This window comes from Nerophis lumbriciformis, linkage group LG05 (genome assembly GCF_033978685.3).
Source record: "Nerophis lumbriciformis linkage group LG05, RoL_Nlum_v2.1, whole genome shotgun sequence".
NCBI classification, from domain to species: Eukaryota; Metazoa; Chordata; class Actinopteri; order Syngnathiformes; family Syngnathidae; genus Nerophis; species Nerophis lumbriciformis.
In genome coordinates, this window is record NC_084552.2 from 38,863,842 (window position 1) to 38,887,831 (window position 23,990).

Consider the following 23,990-nt stretch of genomic DNA (forward strand, 5'->3'; position numbering starts at 1 on the left):
ATGAAAAGGACTGTTGCTAACTGTTAATATTTATTTTTTTCTTCAGACAAAAAAAATATGTACATATCTTTCGGTTGCTCTTTTCGGTTCGGCTTATACAGTTACCTTTTTCTAAAAATAAAAAAAATCGAAGACTAAAGCGAAAGGAACTGAGCTGACCCTTCATATACGTCATTTTACTTCTCGGGGAAGTCAATCAATAAATTAGATTTTGTTAAATTAAGACTATTTGGACCAGTGTTTTTCTTGAAGCTACAGAAAACCGGATCAAATTTGAAGCTGTCACAGTTCTTTATTTTAAGTTTATTTGAAATTCAGCAAATTAATTGCCAAATTTGTAATTCTTGAATCAGACACAAGCTTAAGCTAAACGTCAGATCTAATAGCATTTGCAGCACTGTTTGCAGTAAAAACACCATGTGGATAATTGATGAAAACCAAATATCCAATTTAGGCACCAAATTCTGGGGAACTGTCAGAACGTTCATTGATATTCGAGAATGATCTAGTTCACTTCAAGGTTTAACATTTTGCATTGCGCGTAAACAAAAGTATGCTTTTGGGCCTTTTCAGCTCAGCTCCTAACAGGACAGACTCCAGTCCTAATTCAGTCTGCAATTATCGCTACAAACCCACTCTTCAATAAAAGAAAACCAAAACCAAAGAAACAAAAAACACCAACCAGCAGCCAAACAAAAGAAGAAATATACAAATATCAGGGTCAAGAAAAGCTTGTCGTTCTGTTCTGAAGAAAAACGCACAAAGGCGCTTTTGTTGTCATTTCTCAGACAAAGTGGTGTCCGACTTTAGCACATTATCCCATTTTATCTGTTTGCCATTCAGGACACAACTGTACAGTATTAAGGCATGTTGAACTGGAGGATTAAAGCAAAACGGACTCGAAGGTGGGAACCTCAAAAACACAAAAGGTATACATTATTTACAAAGCCTTGCATTATCTGAGATGCAGTGTGTGACCCAGTGACATGTAGTGTTTCTTCAACCCCTTTGGAATCTATGTGACATGTAGCTAAGTGTGTGTATGAACATGTGTCAAAGTTTTTGTACAAGTCTTTAGTCCATCCAAATCCACGGCTTCAGGGTGGCTTCTCATTCACTAGAACCCAACCCAGCTGTCCTTGCTGTCCAGACTGGCTCCATTAGGTTAAGACCTCATCAGGACCAGCCAGGCCGAGGTGGGTGACAACATAGCTTCGGAGATCAAATCTCGATGGACTTCACGCTCCCGCAGCTTCTGAAGTCGCCGTGGCGGCGGTCGGGTCCTTTCAGGAGGACGCTGAGGGTTTGTTGTCTGTTTGGCCGTGGGTTAGATCCTCTTTGCAGAGGGCAGCAAGCACGGCCAAGCTCCTGGGAGAAGAAGAAGATATGAGTACATTGAGCAAACAGTCTTATTAGATCGAGCATGTACGCCTTACCAGAACCTAAGATTTGTCTTTGCGTCGTCATTCTCAAGGCATCTGAGCAGACACCGCCTCAAAATACAAAACAAAAAAATCACTGCCCTTGAAAACAATCTTATGGCCACTGCTATGTCCATTTTGCCAATAGTCCTGAAACTGCTCAGTTCTGTTCTTTCGTTTCCCATCAGCTCAAGTCTCAGGGAAATTATTTTTTTCTTTTCCAAATGTTTTTCTCCAAAACATTCACTCGACATGAGTTTTCCTTCATTTGTTTGCATGTTTTCTCTCCGTCAACTACGATGAGTGATATAAAAATATGCTTATGTACAGGGGACTCCAGTCTTTCGGTTCATTTTGGAAATATATTTCCTCCTGCTGTGCCCCCCCCCAAAAAAATGGTACCTCACAGCTTGAATTGAACAAAAGTGCATAGGTGAGTTGGTGAGGGCAGGGTGAGTGCTGGTAAGGACTGAGCCCAAGACTCCTATCGCCTCTCAATACCTCCTCCAACTGGTGTCGACCTGCACTCCATTCCACGAGCAAACCCCGCCCCCAACCCCTAAAAAAAAAAACTAAAACAATGAAGGTTAATCCTGGGATTTCCCCACTGTGCTCCCCATTTCAGGATCCACGGCAGTCCCAAAAAAACTCCAGTTAGGAGGATTTGTGTCCAACAGCACTCACTGTCCGTATGGCAGAAGCGCACTTGCAAACCCCACCCACTTAACATGGGAAACAATATGAAAAAACATGATCCAAAAAAAATGAAGTAAAAATGCACCCACAGATATCCATGTGGTTTGTAAACAACCAAAGATCCAGTATGGAATAGAAATAGTCCTTTCTTTTAATTCTTAGTCACCATTTGTGGACCAGGATTGTAGAGGCAGTGTGTTCAACTGTATCCATCCCCAGTTCTCCCCCCCTCCTCCACAGTCTACTAAAAATAGAAAAAAAATCTTTGAAGCTTTTTTGTATTTTGTTTCCATTTTTGAAATCTTCTGGAGGAAAAAAATATCAGCACGGGTTTCTTGTCATTTTTTGGAATACATTCAATATTTTCTTAAGAAATAATACACACTTCACATGGCGAGAATGAAATAAAACAAAAAAATTAAGAAAAACAAAAACAAAAATAGCAGCCCCAAGTGCTCATTATCTTAGTCCAAATACTTTTTAAACTTTGTATATAATGTATATGTTCATTTATATATTTCTCATAAAAAAGAAAACTCGTCATTATCAAATTGCAACAACAAACAAGTAACACAATGCTAACATGACATGCACCGTGGTGTGCACCTGCACATTAAGATGCTGTATCATTTTTTTTCCTCAAGTGTCAGAAACTCGACACCTTTCATTCACAAGTTCGAGAGCTGACAAAAGGCAACGTGATCACACCCCAGGAGTAGTAACGCACTAACCTTTGGATGGATCACCCCTCGACTGAACTAGAAACATTTACGATATAGATTTATGTATAAAAAAACAAAAAACATACACGCTTGACATACACTGTGCTGAGCACTGACATGCCACACTCACTCTCAAAAAAGAGCTAATGTCTCAATGGCCACGCACCCGATCCAAGTTATAGGCACAAATGTGCATTCATACACAAAAAAGCACATATATTCAAAATGAGTACCTGTAGTCTTGCCTCATTTCTATCAACTGTAAATGAACACACACAAAAACGCAAACATTGTCTCCTGTGATTCGCCTCACATCGGAACGCAACTGAGGGATAAACAAGCGGCGACCGTCGTGTGAGGAGCGCAAAGCTGACATTTTACAAGTGTATGCGTTTCATTATCGCCAAAATGGGGTTAAGAGGAAGGGTGAGAGAAAGGATGTGTTGTGCAATTGCCCTTTCTCTCTCTAACTCCACATGTAGCGCACACACACACACGAACATGAAAGTACAAAATAAAACGTTTTAAAAAGTCATAAATGGCCTCGTGTGTCACACACATATTGGTAGCAACTAAAAAAAAAAAAAAAGACATTGTGCAGACTGGTATATTACTGACAAGAACCAATCATCACAAGTCAGTCATTCACACACACATTCACAAAAATAGTAATTTCTACAACTAACCCCCATTTTTTTTTATCCTTTAATATTTTTTAGGCAAGTGCAAATCTTCAAGTTTTTTGTGATCCGTTTTTCAATAGCTTTACTTTTTTATATAAACGTAAAAAAATGCGAAACAAGAGAAATATCAACAGTGTTTGTCTTTCGAGAGAAAGGATTTGCGCTCAACTTAAAGGTCCCGACTTTGAAAAGCTCACTCGACACTTCCGCTTTCCTACACTTCCAGTTGCGACGCACATAGACTGTGTGTTCGCACATAGACTGTGTGTTCGCACATAGACTGTGTGCACACTGATTCTGGTCACGCGCGCACACAGACACACACACACACACGAAAAAAAAAAATTCAAATCCCATCTCATTAAAGTGCATTAGTTCATTATAAGGTGCTTAAAATGTTGAGTGCCAGAGGATACCCATCTTTCTTTGAACCCTACCCATTCTGCACCAGCTCTAGTGATCAACTGGTGCAGCAGGAAGCCTCAGTGTATCAAAACCACGAGAAAAGTAGGTGTCGGGGGCGGGGGGCGCAATCCCGAACGGGCACCCGCAACCGCCCGATCACACCGCACCTCCTCTAAGGCTTGCTCCCTTCCCAAAATCCCTACCCCCGTCCCCACCCCCAGGTTCCCCCAGCAGTGCACATTCGTCATTTTGTCTGATTAAAAGACAGAAGGCCTCAGGTAGCTATTGCTGCTGCGCTGCGTCACATCAGTAATCCTCCACCATCTCCATCTCATTCAGGCTCAGACACTCGGCCGTATTGTGGAATGAGTAGCCTGCAGTCGGGAGAAGGCACAGGGAAGTAGGGGTCACATCAGAGACAGTGTTAATTTTGACACCATTTTTTTTAAATTTCGTTTCAGTCATCTCAGGGCATTTCATCGATCGCAACTAGGCTGTTTGGTTTGTCTTACAAGACGTTTCGCCTCTCGTCCGAGTCGGCTTCATCAGTTCATGCTCATAGACTTAGATTGGTCCGATCTAGTCGTAGACTTATGACTGATGAAGCCTGCTTGGATGAGAGGCCAAATGTCTTCAAAGACAAACCAAACAGTCTAGTTGCGATCGATTGAATGCCCTGAGATTCCAATGACATGGATGAATGAGAATATTCATAGAGAGTTTCAGTCAGTCTTTTAACAAAAATATATTTTAGTTTTAGTCAAATTTTAGTAATCTAAATCAATTTCAACAAAACTACATCATTTTTAAGCAGCTAATATTACAATATATCTAGTGGACTAAAATATAAAGTATAAAAGATACAGCCTCTTGAAAGCACCTGTATTTAGACTACTTGCAAATCATTTGTTTAACACAAAAGTAGCGAGATCTTATGGTCATGAATTATGTATTAAGTAATTTTTTAGCTTCACAGGTTGTCAATAAATACCTTTCAGGCATTTTTCTATTTGTTTTATCTATGTCCCTGACAAAAAAGTATGTATGTGTTGTGAAACAGAGTACCGTAATGATGCATGCCTTCATCAATAATTTGTTTATGAGCGTGGGAGACCCGGAAGCAGCAAACACACATTGACTTGCCTGCTGATGACATCATATAGCATTAACCATAAAATGTGTCCCTTTCACTTTCTCGTAGGTGTAAACATATTACGATGTGGAACATGTTAAATCCACACATTTTTGTTTTGACGATGAGAAGTCCGACTTCTTCATCTCACAAGGAAAACATCTGATTGGCTCGCCTTTGTGACTCACCCCACCTCTCTTGCATATGTGTGTTGTTAAAGAGCTGTGATTGGATATATTCCAAACTTGTCCCACCCATCTGCAATACCAAATTGAATATAATTGGATTTAGTTTCTGTCAACATTTTTGTCTCGATTTTATTTGTCAACAAAAATGTCAGTTCATTTTGTCATGTTTTAGTCAATGCATTTTGTTTTGATATATTATCGTCTTATTTTTGTCAAAGGGAAATAGGTTGTAACTAAGACGAACATTATAAGTCAACGAAATTAACACTGATCAGAGAGCAGAGCTAGTGGGGAAGAGAAACACTGGATTATAAAAGGAACAAACTAAGAGGGGAGGGAAAGGGAAATAACATACCTAAGATGCTGGGATCAGGGTGCAGCATCATGGGCTGTTTTTTTTTTAACTTCCCTCCTTGGTTGTCATAGAGACCACCCTTGCCCATGTGGTTGGCCTGGAACATAGACTGCAGGGCGCTTGGGTTCATACCTCGCATGGAGTCCTGTGAAAAAAGGTGCAGGCGTGCTATCAAAACGTATGCACTCCCAATTGCAACTGGTTTGCGCAAGAGCGTCCATTTTTTACCTGCAGAGGGAAGTTCATGTTCAGGCCAGCCACTTCCTTTGATAGCTGGGACAATCAAGAATAGGAGAGTTTCATATGTCACCAATATGACCGCAGAACTATTCTGTTCTTTTTTTTCTTGAGTCCAAGCTTACCTGCTGCTGCTGTCTCTGTTGGTTGGCTTTCTGTTTGGCACGTCGCTCCAGGAACTGTTTGGCGAACTCTTTGGCTTCCACTGTGTCCCCCAGGTAGGACCGGATGAAGTCCAACACTGCATAGGGAGACTCCACCTCTTTCAGGTAGGTCACAATCGTAGAAACTATGACCACAAAACCAAACCGTTAAAATCAAAGTCGGTGTCATTCACATTAATAAAGTACAGAAGTACTTCAATTTTACCATCCAGAGGAGAAGAGGAGTTGTTGGCAGAGGCGTTGAGGGCGTGCAGCATCTGCTCACACCAAGTAGTGAAGCCATCCTGAGGCTTCATGCCCTGCAAGAGCTTCAGCAGCTTGTCCTCCTCGTCTGTCCGCTTACGACGCATCAAGTACTGGTCGCTGGAGAGGGCCATGTGTATGTGAGCAAGCTGGCCTAAAATCTATATTGCAATTAACAGTGCTGTCTCCTGCGATAACAATATACCTGTATATCACAAAATAATATTTACAGTATTATTGATAATAGAACCATTTCAGAAGGGTTTACAAAACATTCTAACTCGTAAATAAATGTAAATAGTCAGCTTACAATGAAGCCAATGTAAGGTCCTCTATTCCACCCATAAAACTCAATAAACATCCAAAAACCGCCAGCAATACTCCATTTACATTTCCCGACTTGAATATTAACCAAGTAACAGTGATAGTTATTATAAGCGTTAACGCGGACATGACGACGGATATATTTAATGCATTCCAACTTGTAAATACACTTAAATAAAAGTCCGCTTACAAGGGAGCCAATGGGAGGTCCTCTATTTCACCCATAAAATTCAATAAATAACCATTCAAAACCTGCCCACATTACTCCAATTACATTTCGTGACTTGAATATTAGTCAAGTATTAGCGATATTGTTATTAGAAGCGCTAACGCAGACAAACTATTTATAGCGGTGCTGTGATCAGAAGCCTGTGTACAATATCGATATGATCGACTGGCGAGGTGTTTCCTCGCTTCTTTGCTCCCTAGAAGTTTATTGTAGCTTATAAATCATGCATCTCATCTGGACAGAAGATGTCGGAGGACGTATTCCGACAAGTTGGTACGCTTTGACAACCATTTAGGACCAAGAAATGGCGAGAACGACATGAGAAGATGCTTGGTTGCTCCTGACCCCCACCCTGTTTCTTTGTGAGGATTATGGTCATTCTTCATCTAAACGAGAATATATGAACATCCTAGCAATCTGCATCCTAATGCAGTGAGTAATAATCAGTGAAGATAAAAAAAGCTAACTTTGAGATGCGTTTTTAAAGTTAATGCGCCATGTATGCTTTAAACGATCAAAATCCGTAAATATTAAATGTTATTATAAATGTGCCTGTTACTACAATACATATACACTTACATCATATATATAAAACCTTAATGGAGGTGTTTGGATGTTTTTAAAGGCTTTGTAGGCAAAATTGCACAGCTCCCTTAGGCTCCATAGTAAACAGACTTTTGATGGCATTTATTTAATATTTAGAATGCCAAAAAAATTAAATTCATTGTCATGTCTCTCATGGTCATTGTAAACGATAGGCAAAATTCCAAAAAACTGCAGTTCCCCTTGAAGTCCTCCCGTGACCGGTGACTTATTTCCTGAGTTTGTGAACAATAAAAACAACAAAATATTTGTTTGATGATAAAAATATCAATCTAACCACTGCAGTATCGACCCTATAATGATATTTTACTTCATATCCCTACTGTGGAAATTTGTATCGATCCTTCCAACTTTTTTTTACATACAAGAGCTTGAGCTTGCATTTAGCTTATCCTCCTACGGTGCGTAGTGTAGCATGTTTTGCTATCCCTCGTCCTCCAGGGATGATACTTGTAAGAAACGCAGGTTATTTGCCACCATGGAAACAATGATTCCTGACTAAGAAGTGGCTATGCACTGTGGAGCGACATTAGCAGCTAATGAAATGCTACATTGCCTTCAGTACGCGTTTGTTCACTTGTCGCTGTCAAATTTGCAAGACACAGCTAAAATGTGTCAACCACATGCATTATCACGATAGTGTTAAAAGCACTATCGTCAGCCAAATTTATATCGTATATATCATCAATATTGCGCAGCCCTAGTTAGCAGTTGTGCTAATTTAATGTTAACATCAGGCTGGTCTGTTATTGTAACGTACCTGAGTGATGGGCTGCTGCGGCTGTTCTTCAAGCCCAGGTTGTTGTTACCGTTGCCACGGTGGCTGGCCTGGTTCTTCACAGCCTCCTCCCACATGCCCATGCCGCCACTGCCACTTTTTCCCTCCATACCTCCAGGCCCGCCCCAAATGCCAATGCTATCCGCCCACTGGCTTCCCAGGGATGAACTCCCCATCGAAAGACAGGAGTGCTGCAAAACAGATGCAACAAAACTTCACTATATAAGTTCAACTACTGTAGCGGTTTAGAGACTTACCCGGTCCCTCTGTTGGGCTCGCTGTTGTTGCATCTCGAGCAGAGTCAGAGTTTGGGTTTTCCCTGTTTTGGGAAGTCCAGAGGAGGAAGCCCCACTCCAGCTCGAGCTGCCTGCCCCAAGGCCCTGCTGCTGGGGGTTCTGCTGAAGCAGCTTCATGATCAGCTCCTGCTGCTGACGACACTACAGAGGGACACGCAAAATACGTTACAGTTGCAAAGCTGATGGAAAACAGATAGGAAGAATGCAAGCTATGGTGAAAGGTCAAGCCTTTTTTTACCTGCTTGCGTCGGAAGAGCTCCTCATCCTCCCTTCTCTTTTGTTCCTCCTGCTGCCTCCTCTTCTCCTCCCTCCTCTTACGCTGTTCTTCTTCCTCACGCTTCGCCCTGAGTTCAGCTTCTCGCCTCTCCTGCTGCAGCTAAAGAGAACACATTAAAATGACAGCCAGCAGTGCATGGATCATTTAACAGTGTAAATGTTGCAAACTAATATAGGGGTGTAAGGGTTGCCCTGAACAAACCTTTTGAAGCTGTTCCAGAGTTGGACCCTGAGTAGAAGAATTCATTGTTATGTCCCAAAGATTGGCTTCACTGCCTACATGCAAGTCAAAAGAAAGACATTGTTAACACGCCGTTATCCCCAATTAGGAATTTGCACTGCTTTTTTTCCCTCAGATGGCAGCTGAGAACACACCTGACGGCTGTGAAGCTGAGGTATGCATGTCCCACATGGGCCCTGTATCTGGCACTGACATCGACCTGTTCATCGAAGGTATCATTCCCTGCTCACTGCACCTAGAATACACAAAACAAAGGTGGACTGTAACAAGAAATATTCAAACCCACCTCGACATCACATACCTATAGTGTCAAGTCGGGTTGTGCCGATAGATTGGCCAACAGTTAGTATCGACCAATTTTTGTGAATAAGTATGTGACCGTCATTGTCGATTGTATTATAAAGGGGAAATGCACTTTTTTTATTGTTCACAATCGTTATGAGAGACAATAAGTCTTTTTTATAGGATTATAAAGATGATAAAAACCGCTAGCAAAATGCTAGGAGTCACCATTGAAGCCTTCAAAACCCTCCAACGTTTTACATACACGCTGCAAGTAGAAGTATAAATATGTATATACACATACATACAGTGTTGGCGCTAGGAATGTTCAAAAATGGCCCATCAAGTCATAAAAATGGGGTCCCACAGTACATTTTTGGGGTCCCATTTTTTTGGAACCGTTTTGAAAACAAATGATAAATGTATGCATTGTCCTGTTATATCACACATTCTATATTGTGTTTTGGAAAAAGGTTGTCATAAATGTTAATTAATTCAAAAAAATAATACAAAAAAACAAATGTTTATGCATATGTAAATGTATTTAGTTATAAACATTCATTCATTTTCTTCTTTCATTCATGGATCTAAACTTTACCGCTGCCGGTTTTTTTTAAAATATTTTTATTTAATAAGTTGTAGGTGTATTTATTTCAGTATAAAAGTATAAAAAGTGTTTTGCTTCGGTCATGAAATTATAATACATTATTCATATAATGCTTAAATCTCTAGTCTACATCAACTTCAGATCTATCCATCAAATCTTAAGTTTTTATATTTTTGTTTGTTGGTTTGTTTTCTGCCTTGTTTGTCAAAGAAACATCTGTTTTTTTTTATGGCAAACAGTTTTGTTTTATTAGTCAACATTGCAACTTTTTCTAAATTACATTTCACCTGTAAGCTTTTTTATTCCACTTTTGTTATGTTTTAGTTTAATTTAATAGTCTTTAGAATGTGCTGTGGGCAGAGTGATCAGGCACCATGCGGGGCGAAAAGCAATACCCGACAAATAAACATCCTTGTTGATATTAACCGTGAGCTGCAGTCAGATGGCATCTCCACCGTCTGGATCTCTCTTCCTGCCGTGGACCAAAATGCCTCAAGACCAAGATGGTGGATCGGATATCGTGCTCCTACACCACCTTAACCCTCACGCGATTTGACTTTTCCTCTACTTCTTTCCTCTCCTTTTCTAGCTTTCCTATTTCTCTCCTCAAAGTCCAGCGCAATGGGCGACGGCGACGAGAACAGGAGCAGGTGAGGCCTGGGAGCTCCTAGCTTGGGACCCACACGTTGGCGGCGAACATGGTGGCGAAGTTCACAGTCTCAGTCAGTAAACGAAACATAAGAGGAGGGCGGATCAATCCATAAAATCGGTGATGTCGATACCAAGGGTAATATCAGTATATGATCGATACTAGAGTGATTAGATCGATATTTATATTTTCATAAAATTATTATTTTGTAGGTTTTTGTTCATGTTTACAAACTCAGGTAAAAATTCCCTGGACACAGGAGGACTTTCAGGGCAAAAACTAAAACAATTAAATGAGTAGCAGATGGTATCTTTTAGCTTCCGTTTAGTGTATTATTGACTTTGTTTTGCTCAAACAATATACATTTGATGTAATAAAAACAAATAAGGAACAAGTTCAAATATTGTGTTGATATTGTTAAACAGTCAATAGCACTCAACATAAATACATTGAACAATATACAGTTACCGTAATTAGGGCTGAAACGACGCGTCGACGTAGTCGACGTCATCGGTTACGTAAATACGTCGAGGACGTTTTTGTTCGTCGACGCGTCGCATATTTACGTCACACTACCGTCATGGCGGAGCGCAAAGCAGACGATGCGAGCGAGGGGAAAAAAGCACGCCAAAAGTCGTCAAAAGTGTGGGAGTATTTCAATAAACGGCCTAAGAAGAAACGCTACTTTTACTCCGCTACTTTTATCTACATTCAGCTCGCTACTCGCTACTAATTTTTATCGATCTGTTAATGCACGCTTTGTTTGTTTTGGTCTGTCAGACAGACCTTCATAGTGCCTGCCTTACTGGTGACGTTTCACTTCGTTCCACCAATCAGATGCAGTCACTGGTGACGTTGGACCAATCAAACAGAGCCAGGGGTCACATGACCTGACTGGCTCCGAGCTAACTTCGGGTGTTACCATTTAGTGGTCAATTGTACGGAATATGCACTGTACTGTGCAATCTACCAATAAAAGTTCCAATCAATCAATCAAAAGTGTGAAGGAAAAAAGACCCTTTTTTTTTATTTCAACCGTAAAGACTGACTGCACAGTTCCTGTCTTCACAATAAAAGTCTCGCTCCATCGCGCCTGCGCTTTCAAAATAAGAGTCTCCGAAAGCCAGCGCAAACAAGCTAGCAAGCTACGGAGTTTGCCGCCAATGTAATTCTTGTAAAGGGTATAAAAACGAATATGGAAGGTGGACAAATAAGATGCCAAATAACAACCACTTTCATGTGGTATTAGACAGAAAGGAGGAACTTTTTTTCTCCTCCATTTGAAAACGTGGACGTTACCAGCACTACTTCCTGATTACAATCAATGCAAGTCATCAGAATCAGGTAATACACCAACTTATATTCTTGTCTTCATGAAAGAAAGGAATCTATATGTTAAACATGCATGTATATTCATTAAAACACCTTTAACATGTAAACAAAAACGGCAAAATAAATAAATATAAATTATATACTGTATATATATATATATATATATATATATATATATATATATATATATATATATATATATATATATATATATATATATATATATATATATATATATATATATATGTGTGTGTGTGTGTGTGTATATATATATATATATATATATACACATATATATATATATATATATATATATATATATATATATATATATATATATATATGATATGTGTGTGTATGTTACTCAGTACTTGAGTAGTTTTTTCACAACATACTTTTTACTTTTACTCAAGTAAATATTTGGGTGACTACTCCTTACTTTTACTTGAGTAATAAATCTCTAAAGTAACAGTACTCTTACTTGAGTACAATTTCTGGCTACTCTACCCACCTCTGCTAATAATGTTGTTGTATGCACACTGTGTCGAGCGGAAATGGCCTATCATAGCAGCACAACGGCAGCGTTCTTGCCATCACCATCAACTAGTCAATCGTCCGCGTGAGTATACGTTGTCATCATTACACAAAAACATGAATGTGTCATTTGTATCTGCGTTGTAAATTCATAAACTAAAGCACCGTTTCGCTCTGAGAGGAGCGTTTGGCGTGCCTGTTCAGTGTTTACAAAGACGCGCTCCTCTTTAACGCTAACGTTAATTAGTTGTGCAAATACCTTTTACAACATTAACAATTACGTATACTATGTACAAACGAACAATTAACTTTCACTTTAATCATACTATCATTGTTGTGTTATTAAGCAAAATAAGAAAAAGTTTTACTTTTGTTGAAATGTTTACACTGTTACAGAATATTTCCGTTTTGCACTTTTTTGAATTGGATGTTTATCTTAATTTTTGCACATTTTAAAGCAAAATAAGCAATACTTTTACTTTTGAAATGCTTATACTATTGCAGAATATTAAGATTTGCACTGGATGTTTACTTTTATATTTGCACATTAAAAGCAAATAAGCTACTTTTAATTTTGTTAAATGTTTACATTGTTACAGAATATTTTGTCATGTTGTTGTCAATGTTGACTGAGTGGCCATACTTTTTTTTTTGTAAATAAAGCCATGCCTTTTGAAAAAACTGGCCTACATTTATTTTTTCATCTTCATTTTAAATAAAAAAAATAATCGGTAAAAGGAAAAATAATCTATAGATTAATCGAAAAAAATAATCTATAGATTAACCGATTAATCGAAAAAAATAATCTATAGATTAATCGATAGAAAAATAATCGTTAGCTGCAGCCTTAACCGTAATACATATGATCGGTATTGGTATCGGCTGATCTCATTAATGGATGATCAAAATCGGCAGCATAAAACGCCAATTGGAACATCTATAGTGTCAAGTGCAAACAATCAAAATGCAGTTTGGGCTCACCTGTTAATGAGCTGGTATAACTGCTGTTGTTGGAGCTGCTGATAAAGAGCAGCCGCTGCCAGCTCCTGCTGTTTTTTCAGCCTATCCTGATCCAGGTTCCCCTGAGAGGAGGACGACAGTTCACTGTTAATAGATTGTCTAATTATTTACGGACACACCGATGCAAGTGTTTTTATGCATTTAGAGAAATACTGTACTTAAACATGCTTAAAACATGTTTTACTTTTTAACTTTACTTGTAATCCTGATATATGAAAATCGATTACCGTGCCCTGTCCATCCATCTTCCCTCCCTTCTGCATCCACCCCTTCCCATCGTCTATGTTGGCTGAGCTCTGACTCACAGTCCCGGTGGACGCCCGGGTGGGCTGCGAGCGCTGCGTTGGCGGTGGCTGTCTCACCAGCAGCGGCGGAGGGGAGGGACCCGGGGCGAAGGGCACACGGCCCCACATCTTGATGACATCGCCCAAGGGTTGGAAGCCCTCGTCGCAGCCCCGCTTCACCAATAGCGTCATGGTGAAGTAGCCAGCTTGGAACCACTCACACATCTCCACAGTGGTAAAAGGACCTGTGGTGGTATGAAGTCAATAGATGTTGATTTCTATTACATTACTATTTTGGAACCAGGATAAGCGTCCAAAGGTTTACCCTGGATCTCTCCTTGTGGGTCTTTGTAGAACCACTTCATGGCGGCCTCGTGTGACAGCGGCAGAGCAGCTGCAGTGTTTCTACTCTCCTGCTGCTGCTGCAGAGCCTGTGTGAAACACTCTTCCTCTAAAGAGGTGTCCTGCAGCGATGCCACCATCTTTTCTGCCTCCTACAAACACACACACACAAAAACACGTTAGTAATTACCTAGACAGGATAGATTTTTGTCTGCTGACCAATTATCAGTATTGCTCATTTAGCTATTCCTGAAGCTTGCTGTGCTAGAGGCTAACAAAGCATACCTGCTGCAGGTGTTTCATGCCCTCATCATCCTCAGTGTCTCCTCCCCCGGATGGAGGGAGAAGGGGAGCAGCAGAAGAAGGGGGAGGTGGAGGCAGAGTTGAGGAGGTGGCAGTGTTGGAGCTCACCTTGGTTTTGGATCCACTCACTAGAGCCACATCTGAAACAAAATCAGTAAGTTTTATTTTTCTATTTTCTTTACTGCAAGTTTACTGTTAGCTGCAAGGCACAGAGCAGCACTTACTGAATGTTACACAGTGGGAGCAGCTGTTTTAGTAAACAAGATATTAAATATCCGTGGCTAAACCGATTGTATATCCATCCAAAATATCAACATGAGAATGTCTTCACTTAAGACTCCCCTTAAACCTGATGAGCTGGGCTGCATGTACAAAATCACAAGTCGTGTTTATCTATGCTAACACAGAGCTAGCTGCCTACCTTTGCTTGGTGTGCTGCTGTCTTTTAAAGGGTGGCTGTTGCTCAGCTGAAGGTTATCCACTGCTGGGACAGTGTTGCTGGGCTGGAGCTCCAGGGATGGAGGGGCACCAAGGGTGGGAGGGGAGGAAGATGGTGACGCTGGTTTTCCTTCCCTGTCAATCACAGCTGAGGTGGAATCTTTGCTTTCTGTAAAGTGATGGGAGAAGGATGACGGACAGATTGGTAGGATTGAATTTAACTTTAAGGAACAAGGTGCAGCTAAAAAGACCACCTAAAAAAAGTGTCTTACCTTTGTCTTTGTCTTCATCAGCAGCAGAGTTCCTCTCAATATCAGCAATAATCTGGCCCTCTTCCGCTTCCTCCTCCTCCTCTTCCTCCTCCTCCTCAATCCCCTTAAACTCAAAATCCTCCTCCAAGAGAGCATCCTTACCACCCTTCTAGGACAAGACAATGAGAGGATATGCAGAAAATGTATTGCTTATTGTTGTGGACATCTTAAATGTACAAATACCTTACATTAAGTGTGTATATGACACTTACCTTCATAGGCATGAACGCTCCAGAAGAGTCAAAAGTTCCCATCTCTCCATCCTCCTCGTCAGTACACCACTCAGGCAGGCCGTCCCTGTCGTCCTCCAGCCCCTCACTGCCGGCACGCCGGCGTCCACTCCCATGCCCCTCTGAATCCCGGAAGTCGAAGTCAAACTTGCGCCGACGACTCTCACCTGGACCGACGTGGTCCCGCCAGCCTGCTGAGCGTGGACCACCATCTAACACAGACAGATATAGTTTATCCGTCTGTCTGTAAATCTATAGTTTTAATAAATTACATCATACAGGAGGAAAGACAACTAGAAATAGACAAGCGTTTTGAGTATCTCGTTGATAGAAAAGCGTTATATACATTTAATCCATTATTAATATTATGAAATGTTTGTGTTTATCATACCGTCCCTGCGGGGTCCAGTCAGTCTCCAATTGGTTCCTGGTTCCCCCTCCTCGGCTTCTTGCTCCTCCCGAAGGGTGCGCCAGTTATCACTGTCAGCCCTTGTGTACTCCTTCCTCCCAGTGGCCGCAGGGCCCTCCTCAAAGCCTGGACGCCCCACCTCCCGTCGGAGTGGCTTCTCAAACCGACGCTCACCCCTAAAATTCATAAGAGCAACATTGTATCGTTGAACCTGTTTAAGTCGATATTGTTTATGTCGGCAACTGTCTGTGGACCAACAAATGAAATAAAAAACTTTGTCCACAAAAAAATCCTCTATTATTACCTAGTATTCTCAGGTATATGGCTAAAGTTAAAAATACATCTCTAAACAATTGTTCGTTTTGGACTGAGGGGTCACACTGCATATTTTTTTAACAAATAATCATTGCAGGAGTGTGCGCCTACTTCCTTACCGATCGTCCCAGCTCTGGCTTCGATGTATCTCTCGGGAGCTGCGACCAAATCCCACTTCTACATCTTCAATACTTCTTTGGTAGAATCCACTTTCACCGCGGCCTCGCCCTGCTCACATATAAACACACACACACACACTCAGGCAAGTGTGGCAGGACAAAGGGAGACCAAGAGGAAGTGTGCTATACTAAGATGGTGTAGAAAAGAGGAAATAAACATTTTGTAGTTGGCTTGAATTGTTTTAGTTTTCCTGGACAGCTTGCATACAGCAATTGTAGTTACAGTTCAACGCGTTAGGCAGCTTTTCTTCATGACCTTAAATGCATGGACGCGTATATTACTTACCGGTACACCGAGGTGGACAAAGTGCTTGCTCTTTATTCTTCAAAAGCGTAATCTCACCTCTGCCGACTCTGGGGGCACCACGTCCTCGGTTTACTCCAGCCGGGGGAGGCCCGCCCATCCCCTTTCCCATTAGCCTTAGTACGGCCACGCTGTTCACAGACATGGAGAAGTTCCTCTGCGAAGAGGAGAATGGGTAAAAGAGCACAAGAGGGAGGAATGTGAGGAATGTCAGCCAACGGAAAAGGCCCACTTCAGGGCCGAGGACAGCGGTTTGTGTTTGAGGCCGACCTGCTCCTCCTCAGTGAGAGGCACCAGTGCCAGCGGCTGCATGGGCTCATCTTGCAGAATAGCAGCAAACTCCTTATCCTGCATGTCCTCTGGGACCTAACAACAACAAAAAGGCCTTCAGGGAACACCAAGCATTGAAAAGCAAAACTGCTTACAATGTAATCACTACGGAGCATTCCACGGAAGGAAAAAGATTATTTGAGCCTTGCGTGCTTCTACCAACCTTGTTGTCTTTGATATAAAGTGCTAACATCTCCTCTCGGCCGTAGCGGTACTCGGCTAGCTTGTACTTTGGCATGGCGGGCGAAGGAGGAGGGGAGGTCACACTCCCCCCACTGGACAGTGCACGGAGCCTGGAGAACGACAGGCAGTTAGTAAAAAATATATTTTTAATGAAACCAATACACTGTGCAGAGACGAAAATGTAACCACTAAGACCCTTTTTGCACCGACTGACAGTCATGCCATGTTGTGGTGTAGTATTTGCACTTTGAGAAACAGCCTAATTCTCCTATACTGCAAAGAATATCACTTATAAATAGCCAGGTGCATGGTGTACAAAGAAAGGGGCTATTGTGTAACAGTTACTGTGCTACAGTGTATAGTTCACAACTACACAAAAAAATCAAATAGCATCCACCTAGCAAAAAACATTATTACCTTCGCTGGGGTTTGTCTGTCAGTAAGTAGGTCAGCAACATGGGGTAAAATAAGATTTTGGGGGTTGTTCGAATTATTTACATTTACATTACAAGGCAGAATTTCTGTGTGCTCGCCACCTCTTTTTCACCCACAGATAAAGTGTGTGTATAACTGACAAGAGTGTTTATACCATTTAAAAAAATGTTTTGCTATAGAACCAACGTGACCAGATACTGAAACCGTTGCAAAGAGTGAACACTCTTGCGGCCAGGAATTAGTTTGCAAAATAGCTTAAAAGGTTATGGGCAGATTTTGAAGAAACTCTCAGAAAATGTCAGAAATTGGATAAGGAACAAATTACAACATTTTTGGTGTGATCCAAATCCCTGTCTGGATTCAGGATTTTTGAAAAATTAGTATTTATCATTGGGATATCTATTAACCGTTATGTCCCATGATATTGCATAAGAATGTGATATCGGATCTCATCCATATTAAATCCCCCAGAAAACAATATGAGCTTATCATATTGAACTGTGCTATGCGCCACAGAGCAACTACTTGCCATAGTATATCCGCATTCAGTGTGGAATTATTTCCAAGTTGTCTTTTGGATTTCAAATGACTGTAAAGTGCTGGTTATGCGAGATGGGACAAAGGCCTCTTTGTTTAAATTTGAAAATGTAAATAATAATAATTAAATACATGTTTTCTAATCGAATATCACATCAGCAAGAATCACTCTGTAACACGAAACAAAATAAATGCTCATTTGTACTGAAAAACTATTCGGCTATCCCCAGTTAAAATGGACAGATGAGACCCCAGTTTATTCAAAATACTAACCTGTCTTACTTGTTGATAGTTGTGGAACATGTTGAGTTGACTATTGGTCATGATTTTAATGACTATTTTGTTTAAACATTTGAAAAAAACGTTACTTTAGTTTGAGGGAACTCATGGAAAAGCTGCTGCATATGATGATATGGGTAGATGTCAAACTAAGTGTTTGACGATAGTGGTTAGATATTGATAAATAAAAAGCAGATGTTGGACATCCCTACTTTATATTCTGTGAGGAATCAAGCATCATCCCCCATACACTCAGCCTCATTATTTATTAGCTTTCCAATTTGACCGTTTCATAGAGAGAAAAAGGCTGTTACGAGGGGGGCCAGCTCTCAAGGCCTGGAGCTGAACAATGGCTCCATTCACTTGCCTCTAAGACGAGTGTTACTGACTCACAACCCCACATCTAAACCATATGTACCTCAGAGAGCCGTGAAGGTGGGTGTAGGGCGGAAGAAAAAAAGGCAGAGCAAAGTGGGTAAAGATATATGTGCACAGAAAAAATAGTCTGCTCGGTAGCAATTCATTCAGTGACATGCTTTACATATAGGGCAGTGTTTCTCCAACCACTATTAGGGGGTGCCAGTTATTAAAGATTGCAGAATGTAAATGTAATGATAATACAGTAGATGTGCTGCATGAAGCATGGCTGTGCAACAATTGCGCTCCCTGTAAACCTAGGACTGGGGGAGGCTGGGATACATCGCAGCCTCTCATCATTTCAAATATAAATATTAAAATAACTACATGTCAAACTAAATTCAAATTTAACATTTATTACAATTTCAACATATTCAATTGGCTATAGATCATATAACACAAAGCGCCACAAATCTTTTAGACGACCACACGTCAAGCTGGTATTCTTTAGTTACGGGTTACTGGATAACATGTTTTTGTGTAGCAACACGTGCTACGTTGTACAGCATATCTGCCAATATCGATCTGATATCTTCATTACTCCCTCCCTAATAGATTTGTATGCATGTACAGTGGAACCTCAGTTATCAAACCCCTCTCTTTGTGAATCTTTCGGTTTAGGAACCTTAAGATCGCATTAAATACGCCACTGTGTGCGAACCATGTTTCGGTGTAAGAACACTTCATTCATTCATTTTGTGCCGCACTTCCTGTGCAATACAATGCACACCGGGCCAGTGTTATATTGACAGTAGTTTTTGATTTAGTTTTAGTCATAATCTTGACGAAAATGTGCTTATGTCATATTTCAGTCATCTAATTTTATTTAGTTATAGTCGACTACATTCCTCAACATTTTAGTCGACTGAAATTACAGTAAAATTTGTCGACTGAAATATAAAGTATAACGGACAACGCATCTTTGAATTTGTCTTGAAAGCACATTTATTAAATATTTATGGTCACATGAAGAAACAAACAAGATTTATTTTATATTGTGTATAACTACACTGAGTGTGCACATTCAGCACCCTGGCCACTGCCCCTTTTAAATACAGCAACCAGTGTTATAGATGTAGAATGTGTGTGATTGACGCACGCGCGCCTTTTTTATTAGATAGGCTGGCAATCTTGCCTATGGTGTACTACAAAAGTAATGGTAGAGTAAGCAGTCTTGCTCCTTCTCTACCGTCTTTAATAGTAACAGTATTTCAGTACAATATTCGTCATTTGGAAACATTAGTTTAGGCTTCCTTACTGTTGTGTAGATGTCCCAATGATTAGCCTGCAGATGGCACTTTAAGTTGTTGTATTTGTATCGGAGAAAATCAAGCCACAGGGTTTACAGCGTGTCTTGGTGTCTACCGTTGCAAAGGTGAAAGGTGTATGTGTGTCTTTTTTTTCTTGCAGGTATAGAAAACACATTTTAATGATATGTGTAACAATACAGTAAGGGAGTAATGATATGAGAATTTCATATCATGGTTATTGTGACCAAAATTATCACAATTACTTTATTATTGTGGTATTGTGGAATGTGCTCCAAAGGCTTTTTTAAAAACATAAATAAAACAAATAGATACACTGTTAGAAAACTCACTATTTCACCTGTCTTGTGTTTCTTATGCTTTACTGACAGTGTTTAGTCTCAGTGTTGTATCTGTTTTAATAGCTAAACTTTTATCCTTGTACTGTATATATTGGTTTGTACTGTAGCACTTTAAAATTTACTGAAATTATGTGATGCAAGAAAAAGCAACTTACCAGCCAATGATGTCAACACAGCCACACTAGCTAGAAATTACAGCGCTGGTAAAAATAGTTTGTCTGCGTTAACGCTTATAATAACAATATCACTAATACTTTGTTGATATTCAAGTCGCGAAATGTAAATGGAATATTGTTGTTGTTTTTTGGATGGTTATTTATTGGGTTTTATGGCCGGAATAGAGGACCTCCTCCCATTAGCTTCATTGTAAGCTGACTTTTATTTACGAGTTAGACTGCATTAAAAAAATAAATCAGTTATTTTGTCTTTCATAATTATTGTGAGGCAAAAAAAAAGACCCTATAAATGCACATAGCTTATGTAGTAGTATGCCTGGGCGATATATCGATTTTATCAATAAATGTAAGTTTTTTGTTGCAGACGGTTAAAAAAATAATAAAAATCTATGTTTTTCTCCTCTTGCTCGGGCATACTTTTAGCCCCCATGAGCTTCCGTGGCCCTCGCCCGCCCCCTTACTTCCTTAACGGAGATCCACAAGCCGAGCAAAACATGGGTAATGCTAGTGGTAACGAGAACGAGACGTTTGTACCGAAGAAAAGAAAAGAAAAGTGATGGATTTATATTTTATGATGGATCGGTAGATTTACAGCAACAGTCGTGCAACAAATGAGTGAACGCTGCAAAGTTTCCTTTAAAAAAAGCAGTAGCACAACAAACGTATTCCAGTATCTGAAACAGCATCGAGCCGAGTGGGAAAATGCAACTCTTGAGGAGGAGAACAAGACCGTAACAACAACAAACTCCACCAAAAAAACAGCTTTCTGCGGTGGATTCATTTACACAAGGTACCATGTATGATGAGAAAGGAGAACAATGCACAGAGTGATCACTAAAGCAGTCGTTCTGCTCTGCACATCCAAACCGGACAGCTTGTACACACATGTGCTGCTGCAAAACTCTGGATTTATAACATTTAATCATCAATATAGTGATATACTAGTGCATATGCAATGAAGTGTACATTGTCTTTAACATCAGTACACACTAACAAGAATCTCACGAAACTTCATGTAAAAGTCTGCGTTTTTTTCCACTAACTAAAACTTTATAGCCATCTCAATGTTTTACCTAATTATTTACTTTCATAAAATTAACAATACTACATTTTTAGATACAGAACTAGGGCTGGGCGATATATCGATATGCGCGATATATCGCGGGTTTGTCTCTGTGCGATATAGAAAATGACTATATCGTGATATTCGAGTATGCGTTCTCACGCAGTTGCTTTTACCTGCGGACATTATACTACAGGTTCTCCTCGCTATTTCCTGTCTCTCCTTCTCACAGACAGCAAGCGCAGCTTCTATACACGTCACATACTGTCACGTCATACGTCACATACGTATACGCCCTCGCTTAGCAGAGAGGTAGCAGCATGGGTAACGTTAGCTGTGATGCTAGCGGTAATACGAGAGAAAGAAGGTGCGAATCTGGTAACAAATAAAGGAAGAATTAATTCCCCCAAAAAACAGCAGGGGGTCCATCGTCTGGCGGTGGTTTGGCTTCGAGTGGGAATATGTCAAACAGACAACCGTAATTTGTCAGGTGTGGGGCGAAAGCGTTGCTATAAAAAGTAGCATTGCTGCTAATATGTAGCATCATTTGAAAAGACACCTGTTAAAGTTATAGTTAAAGTACCAATGATTGTCACACACACACACTAGCTAGAGAATGAAGAGTGCTTACTCCGCATGTCAGTTTCAACATCTCTGTTCGGTGCCACACGTCCACACCATCAAAATGCAGAGGCAAACATTTTCAGATCAACACCGTATGAAAAAAATATTGATTTTTTTAGTTGTGATTTCCTTCTCTGCATGAAAGTTTTAAAGTAGCATATATGAATGCAGTATGAAGAAGAATGTTTTAATGTAGACATATAGAAACATCATACTGCTGTGATTATATGCATCAAGTGTTCATTCAAGGCTAAGGCAAAATATCGAGATATATATCGTGTATCGCGATATGGCCTTAAAATATCACGATATTAAAAAAAGGCCATATCGCCCAGCCCTATACAGAACTATTCTATTCAAGACAGAAGTGTTAAGTTTGTACTTTATTGATATAGTTGATTTTTAATACTATTTAATGATTCCTGGTATCTTTATTGATTTATTGTAGTTTATTAATTTGTATGCTATGTACAATGCTTCATATTTTTGTTTCCCGAAGTATTCTATTCAAGACAGAAGTATTGCCCTCCAGATGAAACTCCTAATTTAGTTCTTTGAAAAGTATTGCATAAAAAGTACAATTTATATCTGGTCTAAAATGAACAACATTACACAACTTAGAATGTTGCAAAGACTAAGATGCAGTGTATACAGTGTAATTTCAAACAACTAGCTTTTGATCAAATATAACCAAAACTTGTGTTGAACTATCTCTCTCATTTATATACATTAGTTTCTTTAAAAAGTATGAAGAAGAAAAAAATTGAAAAAATCATATCAATTTTTTGTGAAAAAATCTGAGATTTTATTTTCAGGCCATACCACTCAGGCTTGAGTTTATGAAAGCATTTCTGATTGGTCACTATACCCCACTATATTCAAAAGATTCAAAACAAATTGTATTAAATCTAACCCCTTGTCGTTTTACCGCCCCATTGGCATACCAAGGCGTGTTATCCGTCATTGGGAATCTTATTTCACTGACATTAAATTGATTATACACCATTCCAGGATACACATATTTTCCCCATATTATTCAGTTGGCAAGGATTTATTTAACTTTACAAAAAAACTCATGTTAAAATACCAAGGTTTGTGGCATCATTGGCACATTTAAAATGGGATTGTGTACTGACTCATTATGAGAAAAAAATACTATATTTTCAGTGTATTCAAACTCCTATCCCTTTGTGCCAGAACCACTTAGACATATTCTGACTGCTTGGGGAGACAAATTCAGCTTGTTAGCTTTCAAGAGAGCCAAAAAGCCATGCTTCCAATTTAAATGGTTTGCATTTACTTTGGGTATGACTTTTTTTAGGGCATCTTAGTCTAAAACCCCAGAATGCTAAGTCAGCGGTTAAATGGGAGTCTTAAAACAAAAGTAGCAAAAAAAAAAGCCCACAGTACCTGCCTCTTAAGGTACTAACTAATTGGATAACATTTAGCTACTTTAACATGAGGGGCAGATTGTTTTTTTAGAAAGCTTCAACATTTAGGGATACCCTGCATTTAACAGAATGGCTTCTAAATCCAAACGCAATGATAATCATAGCACCTTTTTAAGAAAGTACAGGAGCAGGGACAAACAGAAAGAGGCGAGCAGCTGCAGATGGGTCGAGAGAAATATTCTTCCCAATCTGGCTTTACACCAGGAATGCTCAGAGCGGTCTCAGCCTGTTAGAAATGGAGTGCTACCAATCAGGAGGCTACACCTCCCATTAATCGCTACATAAACATTCACTGGCGAGCAGGAAGGGAAGAGGAAACGGCAACTCTAATGCCTAGATGTGGACTAAATGCTG

The 23,990-nt window shown here is 39.9% G+C and overlaps 1 protein-coding gene across 1 annotated transcript in view; it reads right to left on the reverse strand.

The window, feature by feature from the left end:
* Positions 1–11: 11 nt before the first annotated feature.
* gigyf1a (GRB10 interacting GYF protein 1a) overlaps positions 12–23,990 on the reverse strand; it is a 29,442-nt gene continuing 5,463 nt past the window's right edge. The window contains exons 4-25 of the mRNA XM_061960389.2: positions 17,026–17,155; positions 16,803–16,898; positions 16,572–16,689; positions 16,169–16,277; positions 15,717–15,910; positions 15,308–15,537; positions 15,057–15,204; positions 14,768–14,953; positions 14,329–14,486; positions 14,027–14,195; positions 13,645–13,946; positions 13,379–13,479; positions 9,128–9,228; positions 8,955–9,028; positions 8,715–8,852; positions 8,438–8,617; positions 8,163–8,371; positions 6,209–6,366; positions 5,965–6,128; positions 5,831–5,875; positions 5,603–5,747; positions 12–4,301 (exon numbers count right to left, since the gene is read on the reverse strand). Coding sequence (XP_061816373.1) covers positions 4,234–4,301; positions 5,603–5,747; positions 5,831–5,875; positions 5,965–6,128; positions 6,209–6,366; positions 8,163–8,371; positions 8,438–8,617; positions 8,715–8,852; positions 8,955–9,028; positions 9,128–9,228; positions 13,379–13,479; positions 13,645–13,946; positions 14,027–14,195; positions 14,329–14,486; positions 14,768–14,953; positions 15,057–15,204; positions 15,308–15,537; positions 15,717–15,910; positions 16,169–16,277; positions 16,572–16,689; positions 16,803–16,898; positions 17,026–17,155 — 3,223 coding nt within the window. The 3' untranslated portion in view covers positions 12–4,233. The remainder of the gene's footprint in view (positions 4,302–5,602; positions 5,748–5,830; positions 5,876–5,964; positions 6,129–6,208; positions 6,367–8,162; positions 8,372–8,437; positions 8,618–8,714; positions 8,853–8,954; positions 9,029–9,127; positions 9,229–13,378; positions 13,480–13,644; positions 13,947–14,026; positions 14,196–14,328; positions 14,487–14,767; positions 14,954–15,056; positions 15,205–15,307; positions 15,538–15,716; positions 15,911–16,168; positions 16,278–16,571; positions 16,690–16,802; positions 16,899–17,025; positions 17,156–23,990) is intronic.